We start from the raw sequence: 24,171 nt of genomic DNA on the forward strand, positions 1-24,171 counted from the left end.
AAAGAGGTTACAGCCATGATTCAAATCATTTATTGACAACTATGTACACAATACAAAGCTCAAATTTACAATTTATTTATTTAATGTCCTTCAAAGTATAATTCATCATCAGATGCACAAAAAGGTTGTTTCCCTTGTCATGCTTTTTGCATTTATTTATATCTTTTAGGACGACTTTTGGTCTTCTTGAACGTTTATATCTGGTACAGTGATTAAAAACTGTATGATAATGACATAAAATCAAAAGCGCATTACACATAAATACAGTACTCCTGACCGCGCAAACTTCACTGATTTTAATTAAAACACACCACCTCGAATGCTTAATTCACTGTGGGAAATTTCACAATACCAACACGCCCCACCCAGCCACACAAACAAAAACAAAAACCTCCTTGGATCCATACAGTTCATGTGGGTCACTCTTTGTGACTGAAAAACGGTGAATTTCACCTAAAGGTGAAAGATTTTCCTGCCTGAATATCAAATTTTTATTTTAGAAACGCATATCAAACTGGTAGACCCTTGGACTGTTTAGTCACAAAAATCTCTCAGCTTCAAAAAGGTTGGAGACTCCTTCCTCGGTTTCCCTAGAACAGCTGAACAAGATGTCTATGGATACATCCGTGAAGCCAGTCTTAGCTTGTTTTGTGCATGACTCACGCCTGAATAGTTGACACGCATAAAATAGATCGACAGTGATCCAGTAAAATCCGTTAAAATGTATGCATACTTTTTTTTATCATCATTAGGGAAAAAGAATCGCATGCCGCTTGTCCTTACACCCTGTTTATTAGACTTCACACGCTTATTGCACAGCTATAGCCAAAATGCACTTGCCTTGTAATAAAAGATTTACATGTATAGTGTAATATAAAGGGTTTGGACTGTAAAACCCATGAAGGCAAAAGCATTGAATCTGTCCTGCTGTGGTTCTAGAAAAAACAACCCAAACCCCAGAGGAAGTGTTTAAAAATCCTTAGAAATTTGCCTGAAAGTTACATCAAATTTTTTAAACACTGTGTATGTTTTTCCAGCTACAAGACAAATAGAAATACCCCTACTATGAAAAAACATTTGATCATACATACGGCATATTGTCAAAATCTTGACATTCTTTTAAATTTAAATTCTTCAGTGCCTACAGAATATTACAGGCTTTCAAGCTATTAACAACTCTGTGTTAATATTATTACTGCATTAAAGGCATTCTGGTTAAATATTATCACAATGCAAAATATTTTTATACATTTAAACAAAGGCAAAGAGGTATAACTGTAATGCATTCCTCTAATCAAACCTACAAGTGTCCCTTTTATGCATATGCAACACTAAAAGCAGATCATATTTATCTGTAATATTAAGACTAACTGATCCCTTTTCTTTCATACTACATTATAAAGTGCCTAGTGAAAGTACTGGCCCACCAAGAACATTTTGCCATATTTCAGGCTTCAAACTAAATCATTTCCAAAAATCAACAAAAATTGAGACACAACTGTGAAGTACAACCCAAATAATTTCAACATTTTACATTTTATTTATAACAAAATAAAATGAAAATTAGTTTCTGCAAAAATATTGGACCCCGGTTCTCACAACTCAACTAATCGACTCCAGAAGTTCCCTGATGATTCATAAATGGTCCAGTGTCGCCCTAAATGACTAACAATGACAAACAGAGTGCACCATTATTTAATTAAGTCTCAATTTAAATGTACCTGAACAGACAAACTTATGAAGAATTATAAAAGCATTATGAAGACCAAATAACACACCAAGGCAGGTCCGGGATAACGTTGTGGAAGAGTTCAAAGCAGATTTCACACAATTTACCGGAGCACTGTGCGAGGAGTAATGTCAAAATGGAGAGAACTTAAAACTACTACAAACCTACCAAAACCTGGCTGTCCCTCTAAACTTTCGACCCAAACAAGGAAAAAACTAATCATAGAAGCAAACAACGGACCATAATCACATTGTATGACCTGCAGGCATAATCAGCTGGGTTTTGGACAATCTGTATATAAGATGACTATGTATAAGATAACTATTAGTCATGTATAAATCTGCACTTTAAGGGGTTGCAAGAAGAAAATCCTGTCTGGAAGCATTTAAAGGCCCATTTAGCGTTTGCAAGAAGCCACATGGGAGACACAAATAACATGTGGAACAAGGTTCTCTGGTCAGATTAGACCAAAATTGAGGCATTTTGGGCTCAATGCAAAGCAATATAATTTGTGTAAGAGTAGCACAGCACATCACCCTGAAAACACCATCCCCACTGTCAAACATAGTGGTGGTGGTGGCATCCTGCGCTGGGGTTGCTTTTCTTCAGCAGGGATTAGGAAGATTGTTATTGTTGGTTGGAAGATGGATGGAGCCAAATACAGAGCGACTCTGGAAGAAAATCTGTTGGAGTCTGCAATAAATCTGAGAATGGGGTGCAAGTTTACCTTCCAATAGGACAAGAATACTAAACATAAATCAACATCTAATATGGAATGATTTACAACTAATTTATCATAAAATTAGAATGGCCAAGCCAAAGTTCAGACCTCAATCCAATAGAGCATTTGTCTAAAGATCTAAAAAAATGCAGTCTACAAATGATCATCATAAAACCTTAAGAAACTAGAGCGGTTTTGTAAGGAAGAATGGGCAAAATAATTCTGTTTCAAAATGTGCAAAAATTATAGAGACATACCCAAAAGATTTGTGGCTGTAATTGCAACAAAAAGAGGTTGTACAAAGTATTAACTTAAAGAGGGCCAATGTTTTTGCAACGTTCGCTTTGCAAATTTTTAGTTGTCAGCACAATATAAAATGTTGAATAAATTGGGTTTTGTTTTCACAATTGTCTCTCACATGTTTTTGATTCTTATAAAATGTTTTTAGTTTGTTACCTATAAGTTAGAAGCCTGAAATACAGTAATATGACAAAAGGTTCTTGGAGTGCCAATACTTTTGCAAGGCACTGTAGACATGTAATACATCCTCTTATTTAGACTGTCAAGCTTTTTCAAAATGCAACCCCAGAAGCAGAATATATTCATCTGTGATATTAAGGCTATCTGATCCATTTTCTTTCATACTTTATAAATTGACAATCACATGATAAGCACACTTTGATCGTATCACGATTACACAGAGATGGAACCTTCTCGAAAGTTAGTTTTGCCAATAAGGACATTGAGAAGCGTTGCCTTGCCCATCTGACTTTCATTCCGAGCTTTCTCGATGATGTCGGCGAGCTGCTCTTCATCCTCACGCCTTATAAGATAGCCCTTACCACCAAACCCATCTGCAACAGTGTGGTAGTCTGCAAAGAAGTAGGTGAACAGTCAGTACGATGCAAAAGAACATGAGCAGCAGAAGCTGTAATTATCCTTTAACAACTACCTGTAAAAGCCAGGCCACATGCTACATTGCTGCCCAGAATTGGAACCTGTTCTCTTGAAATTTGACTCCAACACGCGTCATTTCCAACAACTGCAATGACTGGTGTCTGGAAGCACAAGAGAAAGATGAGGGATGACTTTATGGTCCAAACAAGAGCATACTTTTTTTTTGTACTCCATGCTTTATCCAAATCAAAAGGTCGTACGCCTGAGGGCACTCCATGGGGTACATAAGGTCTGAAATAAATTTAAAAAGAAAATAAACAAGTGCGAAAAGTAAATATTAAGTCATTATTCCAAGAAAATTATACTGCAGTGATGCCTTGGTTTTTGTAGGGATTATGCTCTAACCGACCCCCCCCCCATCCATGAAAGGCAAAATCCGTAAAGTAAAAACAATATTTTTTTTTTACAATTATCATACAATTAAATACTCTTTTACGCAGTACACTGAAAGCAAAGAGCAAAAAAGTACTGCTTACATTTTTTAAAAAATCTTTTTTTAATTTTTTTTACAAATAACTACTGTACTGTCAAATAATAATAAGTGGAGACAGTTTAGCCAATCACAATACATAACACAATGCACTATTTGAATCCGTGAAGTAGCAAAACCGCAAAAAAGTAAATAGCCTTATAGCGATGGATTCCTGTACTGTACATAATATATATATATATATATATATATATATATATATATATATAAAATACATGTACATACACACATAATGTTTACACTTGGGCCCTTCCCTCGCAAGGTGTTCTGGGCATGGCCTGCCAGCAGGAGGCCCGGAGACAACCCAAGACACGTTGGAGAGACTATGTCTCTAGGATGTCCTGGGAACGCCTCAGGATCCCATCGGATTAGCTACAGAGTGGGTTAGCCACTCTGTTTGGGGATGGGTGTCCATGGAGTGCAGTTAGCTTCATTATGCATGGATCATATCAGGGTCTGGTGCTGTCCAGTTCTTCATCTTGACTCTCTTCCTTGGATATCTGCCAAAGTGATGGTTAATGGTTCTTGTCCTAGGAGGTGGTTGCTGTGGTCAGCTCTTAGGTCCTCTAACCATTGGGCATCGGTGTGGTGTGACGCTTCTTTTTCCTATATGTCTTCCCAGTATTTTCCCACCCCAGCTCTTGGCGGATTTGACTAGGTCTGACTGTTTCCCTGCCACTGAGAGTACACTTCTGCTAGTTCATTGGAAAACAGCTTGTTTGTTTTTCTGGCCTCTCCCTTCTTAGTGTACATCTTCAACCCAGTGGACTGACCCGTTGTTGTTTGGCAGTTTTGAGTGCCCCCTTTATCCTTTAATCAAGTAGACATACATTAACCTATGTATGTTCCATGTGTGACTGCACATTTCACAAAGTGAAGCACAGCATTTTGTTATGGATAGGTTTTACATGTGGCATTTTAGATGTTGTAAGATTTTAACCCAGGAAATTAGTTTTTTTGTGATATAATTCCAAAATGATGAATGGGCAGAGAGATTTCAATGTGTTCCTTATGCCTTACGAATCCTAGATTTCATACAACATAATCATAGACAGTGAATGCACCTTATGTCGAGTGAACGTGTCAAACTCTGCAACACTGTATCCTAGGGAACCGTCGCCATAGATAATCCACACCTAAAATGCACAAAAGGTCATACTTCATTAATAGCGTCACACACATAAGCATCCTTTTCAGTAAAGCATGCATCACCACAACACCTCAGATTCTGGCCGGCACAGCTTTGCACCAAGCGCGAATCCACCGCCAACTCCCAGAGTCCCAAAAGCCCCTATGAAGATAAATTAGTATGAAATTAATAATTTAATATAAATGACAGTTCAAAAACAGTTGTGCAGGGCTAAAGTAAATGACTGGACCTGGATCAAGCCAGCGTAGTGGTCCTCGTGGCCTCAAGATGTAAGCAGCGCTTCCTACAAAATCACCACCATCTGCTACAATGATACTGTTTTCAGAAATGTGCTCGTCCAACGTGTGAAGAACTTTTAACGGGTTCAGGTGATGCTCTGTTTTTTCGTTTGCTTTATTTCTGCAAATGAAAACGACAATAATTACCTATTATAATTACCATATTTTCCACACTGTAAGGCACCCCCCCCCCCCCCAAAAAAAAATTCATTTCTTTAATACATAAGGTGCACCGAACTAAAAGGAACATGAAATCAGACTACAGTTAGAGCTACTGTTTGTGTATAACCATTGGCAATATATGTACTGACGGTACATATTAATGCAATGATGCAATGATTGATCGGTCGATAAGTGTCGCTGGCCGAAATCACAAAACATTGTATGCAATGGGTGGCGACACTTTACCACTACACCACCAGTAGTATGGACGAATTACTAGAGGGTATTAGAGCTTATTCCATTATCACACTCACTGTGCCAGGAACACCGATTTGCATAGTGCATTCTGATTAAAATGTCTCTTCACTTCTTCACCTGTGTGTCAATAACCTCACGGTTCAATATGTATACATACGTGAAATACTTTTTATTTTCTCAAATTTCTAACGTTCAAAGGTAAAGGAGTGGAGAAACTGTTTAACCTACCAGAATGCACTATGCAAATCAGTGTTCCTGGCACTGTGAGTAAAAGATTGTGATAATGAGATAAGGTCGAATGCCTTGTCATTAGTTATCTGTACCACTGGTGATCTATTGGTAAACTGTCGGCACTTGGAGTTGCGTTACATTCAACGTTTCACAATTTAAGTCAGCTATGTTTATCAATATGATCAATCGTTGCACAGACATTGCTCAAATGCGGTATTATACAGTAAAACTTTGTATGGTAACACATACCTATAATTACAGAATGCATTTTCGATCTTAAAGGCAGACTTTCAAATTTCTGGCCAAATTGGGGTTTTGATGTCCTTCTTATAGTCCGGAAAATACGGAAATTATAGCAAATTCTGTAAACATTGCTGGATGGCAGATTCTGCATAAACCACAAAATTTGGTTAACTTGTCCCCTAAAAGGTTTTTTTTAATAATTACCCACAAAAAAAGGTCATTTAGTGACCAAAAATGGCTAATTGTTTAAAATTTTGAATGTTCTGTCATTTGTTTGCAACAACCTAACAAAATTTGTGTCAAATTACAATCCTTCAACCCACAGTGTGTATTATTTAAACACTAGATATTGCTGTATTGTGTAGTGCAGCCGAAAAATGAGTGCTAAAAAGCACAAGGAAGAATACAAACTACGGAGATTTAAAAAGGTACCAAACAACAACATTTTCATCCCGTAGCAGAAAGATGGCGGATAATCAGCCTCATTATTATTATTTAAAAAAAGGACATTTCTCGACGGATGAGAATTCTGACAAATGCACGCTTAAATGATAGTTCATGTCTTTTTGCCTATAATTTAAATCAATATTGTTTTTGTTTTTTAAATGAATCAAGTTTTTATTTTTACCACTAGGAGGTGCTAAATAATACACCCTGTACCCTTAACTTTGTTTTAATTTTCTATCTCTTTCGTACATATTTAAGAAGGGGACCATAATTAAAAAAAAATGTTAAGACGTACTGAGATATAACATTACTTTCAAGATATCATCTCAGTCGAGATTTTTGGTTATAAATGATGTCAATCAAACCTGGAAAGTTTATCTAACAGTTAGATAAGGAGTAATACTAAATGTACCAATGCTATTCTGTTGTTATCAAAAATTGTATCTTTAAAGTTAATTTCAAGAGAAACACTAGTGTCTTTCTATCCTCACGATAAAAAGCATTTAGAGATTTAAAGTTTAAATTCTTTTTTTTCCACATGTTCCGACACAATATGATACTTTCACATTAAAACATGCTCAACGACAGCATTAAATGACAATTTTGCACGGCCTCTTACCTATTTACATTTTCTTTGGTCCTATCTCCTGTTTTAAGGCTTTGAGGCCACTCTTCTGGACATCTATGACCCTTTAAGCCTTTGGAAAGTCTTACTAAAAATGAACCAGCGTCACCTGTAGAAGGGAATATTTTAGAGATGAAGTACTTACAGTAAATGTGGGTGTATGATAAATAACCAAATGCACCAGCTCCAAAAAACAGTTTAAGCAATATATAGTGGAACCCTTCAGTCATTTTGGAAATTGCTCATCATTTTCAAGGATATAAAAGATAAAAGTAACACAAACATTTTGTGACTGTAGTATTAGAGACAAAAACTAGTGAGTGCAAAGGGGAAAATACAATAATAAAAGCAGTGTAGCCACTGTGCTTGAATACTCAGTAAAATATATAGGAACACTTGCAAAGCTTAGGTTTTGGAGATATTATACATGATAAAGCGCACCATATTTTAAGGCTCACCCCAAAAAAGTAGTCGTTTGTCGCAACAGACTATAAGGCACATACATTAAATAGAGACTAAGGTAAGGGTAATCATGTAGTGCTATAATTGATCACAGTTCATGCTAGAAACCCTCCACTGTGGAAAATAGTGTGATGATGAGATAAGGTCTAATGCCTTTATGTATGTTATCTGTACCACTGGTGGTCAAATGGTAAAGTGTTGACACCCTCACCGCCACGTCCCGGGTTCGAATCTCGTTGCATACATTGTATTGCGATTTGCGATGATTGTCAATTGATCAATCATTGCTCAAATACAGTAGTATACAGTTAAAACGTACAACTATAAATACTGTAAGCATTTCCAAAATTATCTACCATATTCTGGGCCATCGTATCATATTTCTGGCCAATGTTGAGGTTTTAAGTGCACCCTATAGTCCGGTAAATTTAAACATATAATTAAGGATGTACAGTATATGAATTTGAATACCTGTTGTTTTTAAATATGAACAATGAGAAGGTTGACCGGAGTCCAAAATTTGATTTGACCGAAATCCGTTATATCTTGTTGCAGAACAAACAACCAAAATGTAAACAACGACAAAAAATATCAATCAATACACCTTGAATCGCAATTGTGGGTTTCCAAAACATGTCAGAATTTTTGAGCAGCTGCTTCCTGTCTCTGTTGACACCGATGATCTTGCTTCGCCTACATAGAACTTTACCATAACTCAAACGGAAGTCACACACCGTGCCTGCAAAACAAAAAACAATCAATAATTGTGTTTGTGTGTTTTCCCAAATTTCAGTTCTATATCTTTTGTACTATTGATTAATGATTGAATAAACAGAAAAGTCCGCCAGCAGCTTGCTTAACATGGCAGGCTAACAGGCTCCAAGATAACAATGCTAGCATAAAGCTGTCTTATCAACAGGTGCTACAACAGGGAACAATGTCCACGTAAATATAAACAGTCATCTTATATGCGTTTGTGGAATAGATATTGCAATATTTCAGACATAGAAAAACTCATCTCATCTCATCATCTCATCAGCTGCACCGCTTATCCTCAGTAGGGTGGCGGGGATGCTGGAGCCCATCCCAGCAATCATCGGGCAGTGGGCAGGGGACACCCTGGACTGGTTGCCAGCCAATCGCAGGGCACACGGGGACAGACAACTCACTCGCTCAGTCACACCTAGGGACAATTTGGACCGGCCAATTCACCTGAAATGCATGTTTTTTTTTTTTTGGGAATGTGGGAGGAAACCGGAGTGCCCGGAGGAAACCCACGCAAGTACGGGGAGAACATACAAACTCCGCACAGTAAGGCCGGGAGCTGGATTTGAACCCACTCAGGAGGTTCCCACGACCTCAGAACTGTGCCGCACACGCGCTAACCACTGCGCCGCCGTGCTGCATATATTTACATTCTAAAAATAACGAAAATTCAATATTTAAAAAGACCACTTGGATACATTTCGTCCAACATTCCAATGCATAGATCAAATGATTGATTGGTGGCTGTGACACAAATGGCAACATTTTTTGAAGTTTTAGTTTGTTCCAAACTAAATGATCGGGTTTTTCGTAGGTGGCTTATACATTTTTTGTACTTTGTTATGAAACAAATTACCCAGTTTTTGTGAGCCAATAAACAAATGACCTGATGACTTAGTTTTTTGGGGTTGTTTTTTCCAATTCAAAGTTTTTACTTTGTCAGAAGAGACGACCCAGGAGGCTGTAAACTCTTAAAGTTTGAAAAAATATTATTCAATACGAGCTATCACTGTATTGTGTAGTGCAAACAAAGTAAGTGCTACAATGCACAAGAAAGAATACAAACTATAGACCAAAGAACAACAATTTTTCTTCTCATTTTTTTGCCAACCGTTAACAAGGTTCTTGGTTTTTAGGAGCACCCGTAGCAGCAAGATGGCGGACAATCATGTCAGCTCTCTTTAACGTGAGAAAATAAAAGCAAATTTCTTGACCAATGGGATTTAACAAAAAATGCATGTTTATATGACAGTTCCTTTATTTTGGGTTATTATTCATTTTTTCGAATGGATAGTTTTTTTATTACCACTAAGAGGTGCTAAATAATACACAATGCCCCTTTTAAGCAAAGTGACCCATGGGGCCCATATTTTAGGGGAGGTTTATTATTTTTTTTTAAGATTGCCTAAAGGAAATAACCAACTTTATTTGTGGTTGGTGTAGACAAATTTTAACCTGAAAAAAATGGCTGGGTTGTATTAAACCACCAGATTCTTGGTTGACTGTGTCTATTTTGACTAACAAAACAACCCACTTTTTGGGGTTGTTTGTGAAAAATAACCCAGAGTCAAATGAAATCTTCAGTTCATCCTTGAACTAAACTTTTTTTTACTTAAGAACCAACCGTTTTTCAAGTTTAATGAGCAAAACATTTGCTAAGAAGAGACATGAACTAAGGATTTTCTCAATCAATAGCTTCTAAAACTAACACACAGTAAATGATTCATATGCTGGCCAAATGTGAAGTTAAAAAAATCAGTCACAATGAAACAAAGAATTGGGATAGGCAGGGAAAATGTATTGATTTTAAGTAGAAAGGGTATGAATAACAGTGATTTGGACACACTTATCTAAATGATAAAAAAAAAAAAAAAAAAACGGAATTCCAGAATTTGAAACCCTTGCCACTTTCCTCAATTTCCTTATTCATTCGAAGACAAAAATAAATGACATTTCTGCCACAATTACCTGCAAGGATCACAACGTCGGCCTCTTTCAGAGCATCACGTCTGTTTTGTCTGATGTGGATCGGGCTGTCTTTACCCAGCATGCCTCGGGACATGCCCCCAAGGAAACAGGGAATGCCCAGGTCCTCCAATGCACTCCTGTAATGCCATTAAACTGATTACCGTATTTCCGGACTATAAAGCCCAACTTAGAACCCCAAATTGGCCAGAAATTTGAAAGTGTACTTTATAACCAGGGGCGCCTTATCAGACATGGGGACTTGAGACTTAGTGACTTGGACTCGAGTCGACTCGAGTCGCTGTTTTTATGACTTGTGACTTGACTTGGACTTGGCAATCTAAGACTCGGGACTTGACTTGTGACTTGACTTGCCCAAGAAAAAAATACTTGGGACTTACTTGGGACTTGAAGGTGAAGACTTGAGACTTACTTGAGACTTGCACATGTGTGACTTGGTCCCATGTCTGCGCCTTATATACCACATATGGCGAATAGGATTGGAGATGCATACAGCATATAGACGTGTGCGTTACTAGACAAGGTTTTACGGTTTATCACTGTGAAATAATTGATCAATAAATTAACATTGCTAACCTGAATTAAATTGTATGCAACGGGAATCGAACTGGGGTCGCTGCGGTATAGGAACCAATACTTCACTACTAGTCCACCAGTGGTACAGATGACATATGAAAGGGCATTACATTTTATCTCATTATCAAACAAGTTTTAACAGAAAAAAACCCATATTAACACATAGTCCGATTCATTATCAAATACACCAGTTATTTCCCTCATTGTGCTTTTTTGCATTTGTTTCTTTCTGTATCACCAGTGATCTAGTGGTTAGAATTCAGCGCTCTCACCGCGCCAACTCTGGTTAAATTCTCATTTCATTCAGTTATGCGGTATGGGCGATTTTGGTCAGCAGCAATTCTAAACAGATCAATCATTGCGCTTTGCAGATGTTAAAAAAATTGACAAAAGTGCTCAAAGTCGATGACCCCTCACTCCATTGTAGATTTTGCTTTATGTTTAAGGTCGTTGTCCTGTTGGAGGATGAACCTGCGCCCTATTTTCAGTTCTCTTGCCAGCATGGCCCTCCATCTGTGTTACCATCAACTATTACACTTTTCCTAGTCCCTGCTCAAGAAAAGCAAGCCTAGGGCAATACTTTTGCAGTAACTACTTTTTCAGTTTTTTTTGTTGTAAATATAATATTGATTGTTGAAAGAATTAGATTCCACTTCACAATGTGTCTAACATGTTGGTGATTCTTGATTTTTTTTTTTACATTTATTTAGCTTTATGTTGGAAGCCTACATGTGGCAATATGACAAAAAGGTTTCAATAGGCGCTGTACATTTACCTGATATCATCAACTGGTGTTGGTGGCAGGGTGGCTTGGCTTCCGAGAAGGATAACAGGTTTCTTGGCCCGGCTAACAAGTTCAACACATTTTTGTACCTGATAAAGCAAATAAAAACATAAAACAACACTGAAAACTTTTTTGCTCATTATTGCATCACAAAATACAAAAGCAATACACAAAACTGTCGAGTGTTGATGCACCTGCTCATCTGTAGCTTGTGGAATGTCAACAGGAAGAGGAGAAATATCTCTTTTTTCCCAGGCACCAGCAAATATGTTCATGAGGTGGTTGTTAAGGTACCTGACAAGAATAAATTAAGTTTCATACGATACAGTATATTCTGTTCTGTACTATTTAACACTTTTTGGAATAATTGCAGTAATATTTGTAGGGGGCAGAGGGGAAGCATTTAATGTGGACAACAAAATTCTGTTTTCCCCACGGACTGGTTGTCAAGAATTGTAAATCTTGCAAAAAATAAAATACATTGAAAAACAAACTCAACGGGAATGTATAAGGTGTCAAGTAAGACAAAATGAAATCAAATTCCATCTAAAAAAATATGCTCACACTGCTTAAAGTCATGTTTGCGGACAATTGTAGTTAAACATTTAAGCAAGTAAAGTATTACCTTGTAAAAATTGATCGTTGCTGTGGTGATTTTTATTTTACACATTTTAAAAACTATTTTGCTCGTTTAAAGAAAATGGTGTGGTTTGGTCACTTTGAGTCTCCGTAGTTTCTCCTTGTGCTTTGTAGCACACATTTTGGTTCCACTACACAATACAGCAACCTCCAGTGGTGAAATATTACAAAATGGCTCTTTTTTCGTTCTGTGTACATTGTTACAAAGAATGACAATACAAAGGAAATTATTATTATTATTATTAATATGCAGTACTAGATGTCGCTGTATGGTATACTGCGACAAATTATGAGTGCTACAAAGCACAAGGAAGAATACAAACTTCTACTACTATTACTACCAGAGACTTAGAGTGCCCAAACTGCTTTTTCTTTGCCCAGCCTTTCATAAAGCTTTTGTTTTTTTGGGGAACCCTTAGAAGCAAGATGGCAGACAATCATTTTAACTCTAAGTGAGGCTCATGTTATGTCAAATAAATGCACATTTCCTGAGCTACCAGTATTTAAAAAATGCATTGATATTTGAAAGCTCATATATTTGTGCTTATTATTATTGAAACTTTCTTTAGTGTTTTATGAATTCCGTTTTTATTTCCAACCACCAGGAGACGCGTAATAACACACAATATTCCTAAAAAAAATAATCTGCCACGTGTCATAGAAGGTAACGTATCTCATTTTGTGTACAGAGTATTACGTATATGGGTTTTTTTATAGTGACATAAAAAAACTTACTTGAAATAAACAAATTTATTCTGGGGAATTCACTTTTGACACAATAAAACAAGGCGTTTGTTTAAAAAAAAAAAAAACAACCAAAAAAAAAAACTAATTGACAGTAAAATATTGTGCAAGAGTGGCAAATTAATACATGAATTTCAATTAATCCAATCCAACTTTCATTATATTTTGCCCCGGTGTATGTGATTATAAGCTAATTAAAACTTACCATCATTGTATTTTAAAGCCAAAACTTTAATGGCTTTTAACAGACGGTGAGTATTATTTGACCACTACTACAGGTATATCTATCTGTATTAGCCCTCATGCAACCAAAAACGAGTGCTAAAAACACAAATTTTAAATACTATTTTAGTTTATTTTTCTTTTTTAAATACTATTTTGCCCTCTTGATGAAAATGGTGTAGTTTGGTCACTATAAGCCTCTCTAGTTTTACCTTGTGCTTAGAGCCTCTAGGTGGGGCTCATGTTATGTAAAATAAGCGCAAACTTATCGACTTACAAGTATTTTTTTTTACATCACATTTATAAAATAGCTCATGTATTTTGAGTTACTATTTAAATCAGGGGTCTTAAACTTGCAGCCCGAGGCCAACTGCGCCCCTCAGGGTAATAGTCTGAGGCCCCTTCCTTAAATTTAAAGTTATAAGGACAGTATGTTTAATTGCTGTTAAAAGTGTCAATAAAATTGTTCAAACCCCCCAAAAAAAAAAATCTATTACTTGACCACTAAATGTTGCTGTATTACGTCAGGCAGGCAAAGACGCGTGTTAAACTGCACAAGGAACAATAAAAACTACGGAGACTCAAGGTGACGCAAAAAAAAAAAAATTCTTTTCATTTCTGGGCACAGCCTTTCCCAACGTTTTGGGTTTTTTCGAACAACCGTAGAAGCAAGATGGCACACAATTGATAACAGTTACATCTAGGTGAGACTTATGTTACGTCAAATAAATAGAAATTACTTGAGTATTTTAAAAAAATCCACATTCATAATATTTTATCTATTTTTTGCTAAATATTTAACCCTTTTTAACCACTAGAGCAGGGGTGGCGAAAACGTGGCTCTAGAGAATAAGAATGCGGCTCTTTGCCTCATCATATTTTCTACAGGACTGTCTCAGAAAATTAGAATATTGAGATAAAGTTCTTCATTTTCTGTAATGCAATTAAAAAAACAAAAATGTCATAACATTCTGGATTCATTACACATCAACTGAACTATTTCAAGCCTTTTATTATTTGAATATTGCAGAATTTGGCTTACAGCTTAAGAAAACTCAAAAATCCTATTTTAAAATATTAGAATATCATGAAAAAGTATACAAGTAGGCTATTCAACTAATCACCTGAATCATCTAATTAACTCGAAACACCTTGCAAGGGTTTCCTGAGCCTTAAAAACACTCAGCTTGGTTCAGTAAACTAAATCACAAGTATGGGGAAGACTGCTGATCTGACTGCTGTCCAGAGGACCATCATTGATACCCTCCAAGACACAAAAAGAAATTTCTCAAAGAGCAGGCTGTTCACAGAGTGCAGTTTCAAAGCATATCCACAAAAAGTCTGTTGGAAGGGAAAAATGTGGCCGGAAACGCTGCACAACCAAGAGAGATGACCGCAGCCTTAACAAAATTGTGAAGAAGAGTCGCTTCCAGAATGTGGGGGAGCTTCAAAGACAGTGGGCTGAAGCTGGAGTCCAGGTATCAAAAGCCACAGTTCACAGACGTGTCTGGGAAATGGGCTACAATAGCCGTATTCCCATGGTCAAGCCACTTCTGAACTCAAGACAACGGAAGAAGCGTCTGACTTGGGCTATGGAGAAGAAGCACTGAACAGTTGCAGAGTGGTCCAAAGTCCTCTTTTCAGACGAAAGCAAGTTTTGCATTTTATTTGGAAGTCAAGGCGCCAGAGTCTGGAGAAAGGCTGGAGAGGAGCAAAATCCAAGTTGCTTGAAATCCAGTGTGAAGTTCCCACAGTCAGCAATGGTTTGGGGAGCCATGTCAGCTGCTGGTGTTGGTCCACTGTGTTTCATCAAGTCCAGAGTAAATGCAACTGTGTACCAAGAGATTTTAGAGCACTACATGCTTCCATCTGCTGAAAAGCTCTATGGAGATGAGGATTTCATTTTCCAGCATGATCTGGCACCTGCCCACAGTGCCAAAACCACCAGTAACTGGTGCACTGACCATGGCATCACTGTCCTTGATTGGCCTGCTAATTCCCCCTGACCTGAACCCCATCGAGAATTTGTGGGGTATAGTTAAGAAGAAGATGAAAGACACCAGACCTACAAATGCAAATGAGCTGAAGGCCGCTATCGAAGCATCCTGGGCATCAATAACACCTCAGCAATGCCACAGGCTGATTGCCTCCATGCCACGCCGGATTGATGCAGTAATCCGTGCAAAAGGATTCCCAACCAAGTACTGAGTGCATCAATGGACATTTTCAAATGTTTGATTTAGTTTTGCTGTTATAAAATTATTTTTTTACTTGGTCTGAGGAAGTATTCTAATATTTTGAGATAGGATTTTTGAGTTTTTTTCAGCTGTGAGCCAAAATCAGCAATATTCAAATAATAAAAGGCTTGAAATAGTTCAGTTGATGTGTAATGAATCCAGAATGTATGACATTTTTGTTTTTTTAATTGCATTACAGAAAATAAAAAACTTTATCACAATATTCTAATTTTCTGAGACAGTCCTGTATATACTGTGACTCATTGCCTTGTTTTATGTTTAGTTTTTTTTTGTGTGTATTGAGGGGGGACACTTTCCTTGATACTTGTGGTATTGTAAGCAGAGGAGTGTGTTATGGGAAATAATGTTTTTAATTTTGTGTTTGTCTGTCTGTCATGGCAGGTCAGTGCGTAGTGTGGCTCTTTGACTCGAACAGTTAAAAATTTCGGCTCTTTTTGTCAAACTTGTTCGCCACCCCTGCACTAGAGGCACTGAATAAGATACAGTGCCTTTAAGTGAAACCCTAGTTGATAATGGATCTATTTTTTGAGAATTGATTGATTTTGATTTGTTTTGTTCATTATTATTTAGTGTCAGGAAATTTGAGACCCAATATTTGAAAACAGTGGAATGTTCTGGTGGCCTCAAGTCAATTAAATTAGAGACCGCTGATTTTAATCAATATTGGTTTTTTAATTACATTTTTCACCACTAGGAGGTGCTAAATAATACACACTGTCCCTCAACATTCTTTGGTGTTTGCCTAATTAAATGGTCGATCTACAACTGTTCATGTGATCCACAAATAGGAATTAGATGGGTAATTGGGCATTTTTATCATAATATCGAAAAATACAACCTACCAAGAGACAATTTTTCCCATCAGGCCTTTGGGAGGGTTTTTGACAGCAAACTCCCTAGAGACCAGATGGAAAGGGTAAAGCGTGTCGATAGGGAATTCTATGAAAACGGGCCCTGGCGTTCCGGACTGGGCAGCAGCCAGCGCCTTTCTGACAACAGGCACAATCTCCCGAATTGTTCTGATGGAGGCACAGAACTTACACAGAGGCTTGAACAATAACATTTGGTCAATGTCTTGTAGCGCTCCTCTGCCCTGGAGCCACAACAACAAACAATCAGAAAAACATTGGTTAAGTAATTTCAGGGACATCAACATTTGATTTTGTCAATGAGTACAGTGGTCCCTCTTTAAACGAGCTCCCCTACACACGAGAACTTTGATATATACATTTTTTTTAATATACCTAGCTTTATGGAAGACAAATCCAGTTCACAAGCAGTACCAGAAGCTACCACCAGAGACTGCTCGAGAGAGCTCAATGTCCGTGACCCCTCACTGCCAGTTGGTCCAGTTTGCGCATGCGCCTCCCGCCATCAGGCACCTGATTCCGTGCTCTTGGTTATACCTTTAGAGTACTTGTATTCCACAGCAAGTAAGTTTTGATCATATCTTTTTAATCATGTACTATCTGTTTCATGTGGGGGAAAAAAAAAATCCAAACCAAAAATGTTCACCGTCAGGCTGTACTTCCCCAAGACACACCAAAGGCCGTGGCGCCCTTACGACCCTAGCAGTTAAGGGATCTGTGAACTATGAATCTTTTTGTGACCTTAGCCATAAATTACAGAAAGGGAAACAAAACAGTAAGGTGTCTAAGAAAAAAGGAAAATGACGACAATTGAAACGAAGCAAGAAATAATAGAAAAACATGAGCGTGGTGTTCGGATTAAGTTGAAGCGTTGGATCCCAAACACGAGTCTGACGTGGTGTTGGAAGACTTTGTTCCCTCGGAAAGTCCATGGGGTTGGGAGTTAGTAAATGGGATATCAAGGAACTTATGCAGGAGCACGTACAGAAAATGACAACAGAGGAATTAAAAGAACAACAGTCAATGTAACACTCGGAGGTGCTTCAAAAAAACAGCGAAGAGACAAAACATGGCGTCTACTGAAGAGATTAGAGAGATGCTGGCTAAGTGGGAAGAAGTTGTTGCTTTCATTGCAAAATAAAAACCTTCCAGAAGAAGTGGCAACTGGTAAAGGGACAGCTTTCTTTAATGTCACTTGCCTTTGCATTTTTGTGACATTTTGAAGCGGGAGGCGGAGACAAATCTTCTTGGATAACTTTTCAGATGACTTGGTGAGAGTGATAGCGTTGCCAGTCCAGTAAAAGAGCAAACGAGAGTAATGAATAAAAACTGACACAGGCAAAAAGAAATGTGTGTTCACGTTCATCTAAAGGTACAGTAACATTAACTTTACAGGTGGTGACCGTAACTTCAACATATTTGACTTGTTGACGCCATCTTCAGGCTGAAATCCTCTTGAGTCTTTGTGAAGCTGCTTGTGTGGCGTGTGCATCTTGTATGCACTCAAAAAACTCTTCTTTTTTCATTGGAGTTTGAGTTGGCATTTGGACTGAATTTGAAACAGTCATTTTCTGTGGTCTGGAATAGTCTTTGAACTGTGCAGCCCTTTGAGACTTCTTGTGATTAAGGGCTATACAAATACAGTATTGCCTTGGTTATAGCGGTTAATGGGGACCAAAACCACCCGCGTAAAGTGAAAGCCGCAAATTAGCGACGCCCCTTCAAAAATGCTTAAAAAATAATAATAATAAAAAAAAAATACATTATTTATTTTCATTTTTTTTAGACCTGCGAAGCTCTGAACCCGCGAACGTGGAACCGCGAAGTAGCGAGGTCCCACTGTAGACATGACTTTCCCCATTTTCATTCTGGAATAAAAGAAAACCGCCAGCACGCACGTGAAATCACCCATTCCCTCCAAACAACTCTGCCTCCTTTCCTCCTTACGCTCCGTGGTCGGAAGACCAATGATAAAAGTAAGATAAAAGCAGATAGGGGCGGTGTAAAAAATAATACAAAGGCTCTTTGAACTTAGTTGGGCATTGTTAACATATACTTAATAGAGAAAATAGCTCATTTTAAACTTTTTAAGGACTACTTCACCACCTTTAAGTGTACAACAAGTGCTTATGTATCATCAAAAGTTGTGCGCCCTGCCTCCTACTCCTGAACTGCCACATCATCAAGATGGTGACTCATTGAAACTCGCATTTTATTTCATTAACATTATCTTATTCATTTCAAGAGTGTATTTTTTCTGTTTGATTTCTATTTTAATGTGTTTTAGGAAGATATGTTTTATAATCATTTAGGGTTCACCATTTAGTTTTCAATGATTTTGTATCTGGAAAATGTGCACGTTAACTAATTAAGCTCGCGTTACTCGAATTACGAGCATGATCCCGGAACGAATTAAGCTTGTATGTAAAGGTACCACTGTATTTGATTGTACCTGAAGGAGTGTACCAGCAGCCCCTCCCATGAGCAACAAGGGCGACTCAGCCATCTGAGCATTCTTCAGTGCTGTCACAGTGTTAGTGAGACCTGGACCAGCAGTCACTACAGCTACACCAACGGTACCTAATAGATAAAGTCAGGAAAAAGACATTTCTAGATAAAAGCTGAGGTTTAAATGCAGGTCTTTGGCTTCAATTTGATAGGGTTTGTATCAAAATCAGGTAATACTACATGGTTTAATGGAAAAAACACAATTATCAAATATATATTTACATATCTAGGAGGTAATAAGGAAGTGCACTGAAAATTTATTGGCACTTGCCAAGTAAATCTTTCAAAAGGGACACTAGATGTTGCTGTATTGCACAGTGCAACAGAAAACGAGAATTACAAAGCACAAGGAAGAATACAGACTACAAAAACTTAAAATGACCAAGCTATAATTTTTATTTCCTCATTTCTTTGCCCAGCCTTTCACAGGGTTTTTGGGAGTACCCATAACAGCAAGATGGCATCCAATCATGTCTGCTACCTGTAGGTGAGCCTCATGTTATGCAAAACAAATACACATTTCTAAATATTCCAATCTTTTTTTTTTTAAATGCACGGTTATATGATAATTTATGTATTTTTGCTTTTTATTCAGGGTAATATATATTTTTTTACCAAATTCTTTAACTGCAATAATGCATTAAACAATATACAGTGTCCCTTTAATGTTTGTTCAGGTTTGTGTTTATTCTGGTAACAATAAAGGATGTGGTTCTGTTTTTACTATTGGACACCCCCAAAGTCAATTGCTTAAGATTACAGTATTGTTCGATATTTGATTATTGTTGTCCTTGTTGTTCATTATTGTGAATATTATGCACTGTTTACATAATTGTCACTATTGGCCAGTCATGTTGCTGCTCTTTGATTTTCACACTCCTTAGCCCTGATCAAGTTTTGGTAACCTAGGAGATATTAATAAAAATAAAGTTCTCAGGGGAGGGCTTTCATAACATTGGAATTTTTGCATCTTGACTGTCTTTTCGTGCAGTCGTCTACTGTTATCTTTACAATTGATGTATTCTCTCCATATTTTGAGTGTCAGTTGAACTATGAACATATCAGCGCTACACTACAACATCTAGTTTTTACTGAAGCTGGAAAAGAATTGAAGACAATTACAATATAATCAATGTTTTATTTTTCTGTTTTTAACACACTTCAAAAATGTATACAGTATATATTCTACCCCATTGGCAGTAATTACTACACATTTTCAGTCATATTTTAAGCAACTTATTGCTCAAAATTAACACTTAAATTGAGAAAAAAACATGTCTGGTATGGCATATGATAGACAATAGTCCTAAATTAAATTTTTATTGATCTCTGTCTCAAATAATTCTTCACATGAGAAAAATGGCAAAAATATCATTTTGCTCATTTGAGGATTTTTTTCAAAAATCATTTCAAGTAAAAATCAGCAAAAAAATCTGCCACGTGAATCTGATTTTATTCAAGTGATCTAAGAAAATGAATATTCAAAAACAAATTATCTGCAAGTGAACTTTATTTACCGGAGTGCACTTTTGATGCAAAGCGTTGGAATTAATTATTGCTCATTTTCAATTAGCGTACTAGTTTTAGGCAAATTGCAAATTAAAACTTGTGAAAATATATAATTATAAATAATTCTTTGAATGAGGGCAGTTCTGTTCTTTCAGCCATATTCAATAATTTGGCACAATTGAGCTATTATTTTTCTATCAATATAATAGAAAAAATATATATATAACCGGTAAGGCTCCCTAAAAAAAGACATATATAAACACACAGTATCCTCTATCAGTTATCGTAATCAGTTACGAGTATTGACAGGAAATTTAGTGATCGTGTATCCCTAAAAATTATTTGAAATGCTTTCAGCTATGTGAAACAACCTGAAAGGCGCGCCACAGCGTCAGCAGCAAACACAGCCGTGGCCTCATGCCTGGTGTCCACGATCCGGATTCCTACTTTCTCACAGGCCACCAGAATGGGCGAGATGTGTCCACCGGCCAAAGTGAAGACATACTTGATCCCGTGGGCGCGGAGGACCTCCGCCACGCTTTCGCCGCCATGACGAGGGCTGTTTGTCTCAGTCTATGGGCCATCAAAAAAAGACAGATCTTAAAATATGATCCCCATATTTTCTGAACAATAAAGCCTTCAAACCCTGAATTGGCCAGAAATTTGATAGTGTGCCTTATAATCTTTTTCGCAAAATAAGGGGATAAGATTGGAAATGCATACAGTATTTCTGTGTGTGCATTAAAATACAAGGTTTTTTGGTATACTATTTGGTTTTGTGCAATAAACATTATCGTAGAGCATTTTGAGCAACGGAAATCAAACTCAGGTCACGATGGTGAGAACACCAACATTTAACCACTGGAAAGCAGAAGGATGTCATTTGAAAAGGCAGCAGATTTGATTATCATCATCAAAATTGTTTGACTCATGGTGCCAGAAACAATTGTTAGAAATAGAGAAAGTAGAAATTTGTCCTACAATATCTAAATACACTTAAAGTTCGATTCATCATCAGACAAGCCAACATTTATTCTGCCTTGTTGTGCTTTTTTGCGTTTATTTATGTTTCAGGACAACTGTCTGTTTTCTCCATTCTCTAACATTTAATTCTGGCACCGTGAGTGAAAATAGCGTGATGATGAGATGAAATTGAAAGGCCTTTTCATACGTCATCTGTGTCATTAGTAGTCCAGTGGTTAGGTATTGGCATTCTCTTCACCAACACCCGGATTCAATTACTGTTGCCTGCAATTTTTTGCAATAGTGGTCAGCGAAGTTTTTCATTTTTTCAATCATTGCTATAGTATGTACTCAGCATGTAAAACATACGACCCAAGGGCCGGATCCGGCCTGTTGGATGATTTGATCCAGCTCACAATACCTCTCTGAGTATGTCAAAAAAAGCGAGTCTCAGTCTAAATCAATTCTATCAAAAGTTATGATTTTATTTTTTTAAATAGCAAAAAACAAATGCTTCCTATGGCCACAATGTAGTTTGTAAAGCGTGGCGAGCTGGCTTAGGCGTGAAACTGCATTCACTCAACTGTTAAAATAAACCTATTAACACATTTTAACCCAAACATGAAATTATTTTTTCCCCATTGTTTGTGAACACATGCAAACATGGCCTCCTTCTGATATTAAAAAGCAGACTGTATCACACACTTTATGTCTATGTACGAAACACAATAGGATTCCAAAATATTTAAAAAAACAACAACATTTGCGTGTTTAAAATCGGAAGTGGCTAACTTTTACCCAATTGGAAATCAAATGCGAGTGTTAGAGCGGTTTATTTACCCCCCCCCCCAAAAAAAAAAGTCCCGCTTTAAAATAAAGCAGCTGTAGACTAAAATACGAGTCGAGTCAATATTTTTTTGTAAATAAAAGTAAAAATCAACAGCATTTTCAAGGGGCAAGAATCATTTTTAACGAGTAAAGCGGTAGTTTTGACAGGTATGTTCACAGGTTATGTTTCGAAAAGATCGTGATTATAATATGTATGGTAGGTTCGGAAAGTAGGCTGAGTGATAAAGCGTAATACTGAAAATCAAAGCTGAAGATTTGGAATTTACATTATTTGACGGATCCGGCCCGCCTGAGAAGAGAAAGTCTAAATCCATCCACATAACCAAATTGAGTTTGACATCCCTGATGTATACTGTATGTGCACAAAATGTGCAAAGGTTTTGCATGAAAAAATACGATTGCTCAAATGAAGTTTTAATTCCATGCGCCTTTTACTTTAGTTCAGCGCAGCTTATATATGGGAAAAACACAAAAGACTATTTCTAGGGTGGGTGCGCCTTGTAGTGCGAAAAATGGGTGTGAACTGATTTAGAACAGCGAGTGAGGTCCTAAAATTAGTTCCTGTCAAACAAGATCATTTTACTCCACATCCTCATGACTGATTCACGGGAATATGAGAAATTCAGTTTGTGCAATGCTTCATAAAAGGGTGAGATGACCTTTGTGTAGAAGCAATAAAGTGCATGGTCACGTGTCCCTACCCGTCAGGACATTATTATTGATTTCACAACCTTTAAATGAAATTAAACAAACTTGACTTCCGTTTGTAACATATAATTAACTCGGAAATAAAACTTTTAAAAGGGTTGACAAGGTTATGTATGCTCACCTTGTGTAACAACTGGAACAGCAAGCCAAGTTTGTAAGCAACAAACACAAGTCCTCCTAAAGTTAAACACGCAGAATATCCAAGAACGGACCCAAACGATTCCATGCTAGGAAGAAATGAGGGGAATTACAACCACCGTAATGAATGTAAAACTTTAAAACATAATATTGAAATCAACAAATGATCGGCACAGGTGAGGCTAGTTGCTCAAGAACCGGTGCTACACAAGGGGAAATAAATAAAATCAAAGTAATATAGGCAAATCCTTTTCCCGTTGGCAAAAGAATTGTGACTTCAGGGGGAAATATGACATCGCGTTGCAGTGGAACCAGTTTCTACAAGAATGGCTTTGCCGACAGGGTTTACTAATTCATATTTACATAACACGCTAGCTAGATTAGCAGGACAGTTCGATGTGAGATTTCAAAATAAATTAAAAAGCTGGACAAAAGGCAGAATCATGCATATAAATTAGTTTTTGTCAACACAACGAAGTTTCATATTAATTTAATGAGTATTGTAAAAATCATGGAAATATTTTATTGACTTTCAAGTTTCATAATATACAATGTAGTCTAATTTTGAAAGATAATAGCACAAGTTCCGGTTTCTGGAACTGGCAAACATCAGCTATGGTTCAAAAGGAGCTTTTAAAGATAATATTATAACATAATATAATAGTAATACTATTACTACTACTAAAATAATAATAATAATAATTATAATAATATATTATTATCAATAATAATAATAATAATAATAATAATAATAATAATTATTATTATTATTATTATTATTATTATTATTATTATCCTTTTATTCTGACAGGTACAAGTTCCTTTACGCTCACGACGGTTGCTTTTTACCCGGTGCCAAGTAATGCACTCCTCTCCAACCGGAAATGGTGTGAGCACACA

General features: G+C 37.0%; 1 protein-coding gene and 1 long non-coding RNA gene across 2 annotated transcripts; one reads left to right on the forward strand and one right to left on the reverse strand.

Moving 5' to 3' along the window:
• Nucleotides 1–7: 7 nt before the first annotated feature.
• Nucleotides 8–24,171, reverse strand: hacl2 (2-hydroxyacyl-CoA lyase 2). The gene is made up of 15 exons (XM_088345451.1): nt 24,121–24,171; nt 23,255–23,360; nt 20,985–21,186; nt 19,049–19,176; nt 16,570–16,820; nt 12,059–12,158; nt 11,856–11,953; nt 10,487–10,623; nt 8,358–8,492; nt 7,286–7,400; nt 5,277–5,446; nt 5,118–5,188; nt 4,962–5,033; nt 3,403–3,508; nt 8–3,322 (listed from the first exon to the last, which is right to left on the reverse strand). Exons 2-15 carry the CDS (start codon nt 23,357–23,359, stop codon nt 3,144–3,146), a joined length of 1,869 nt encoding a protein of 622 aa, XP_088201577.1. The 5' UTR covers nt 23,360; nt 24,121–24,171; the 3' UTR covers nt 8–3,143.
• LOC148357696 (uncharacterized) lies at nt 17,859–21,264 on the forward strand. Its single transcript, XR_015851499.1, has 3 exons — nt 17,859–17,968; nt 19,524–19,591; nt 20,971–21,264. It is a non-coding gene; the product is annotated as an uncharacterized LOC148357696 (long non-coding RNA).

The sequence above is a fragment of the Urocampus carinirostris genome, chromosome 10, assembly GCF_059441175.1.
Source record: "Urocampus carinirostris isolate Australia breed hairy pipefish chromosome 10, RoL_Ucar_1.0, whole genome shotgun sequence".
NCBI classification, from domain to species: domain Eukaryota; kingdom Metazoa; phylum Chordata; class Actinopteri; order Syngnathiformes; family Syngnathidae; genus Urocampus; species Urocampus carinirostris.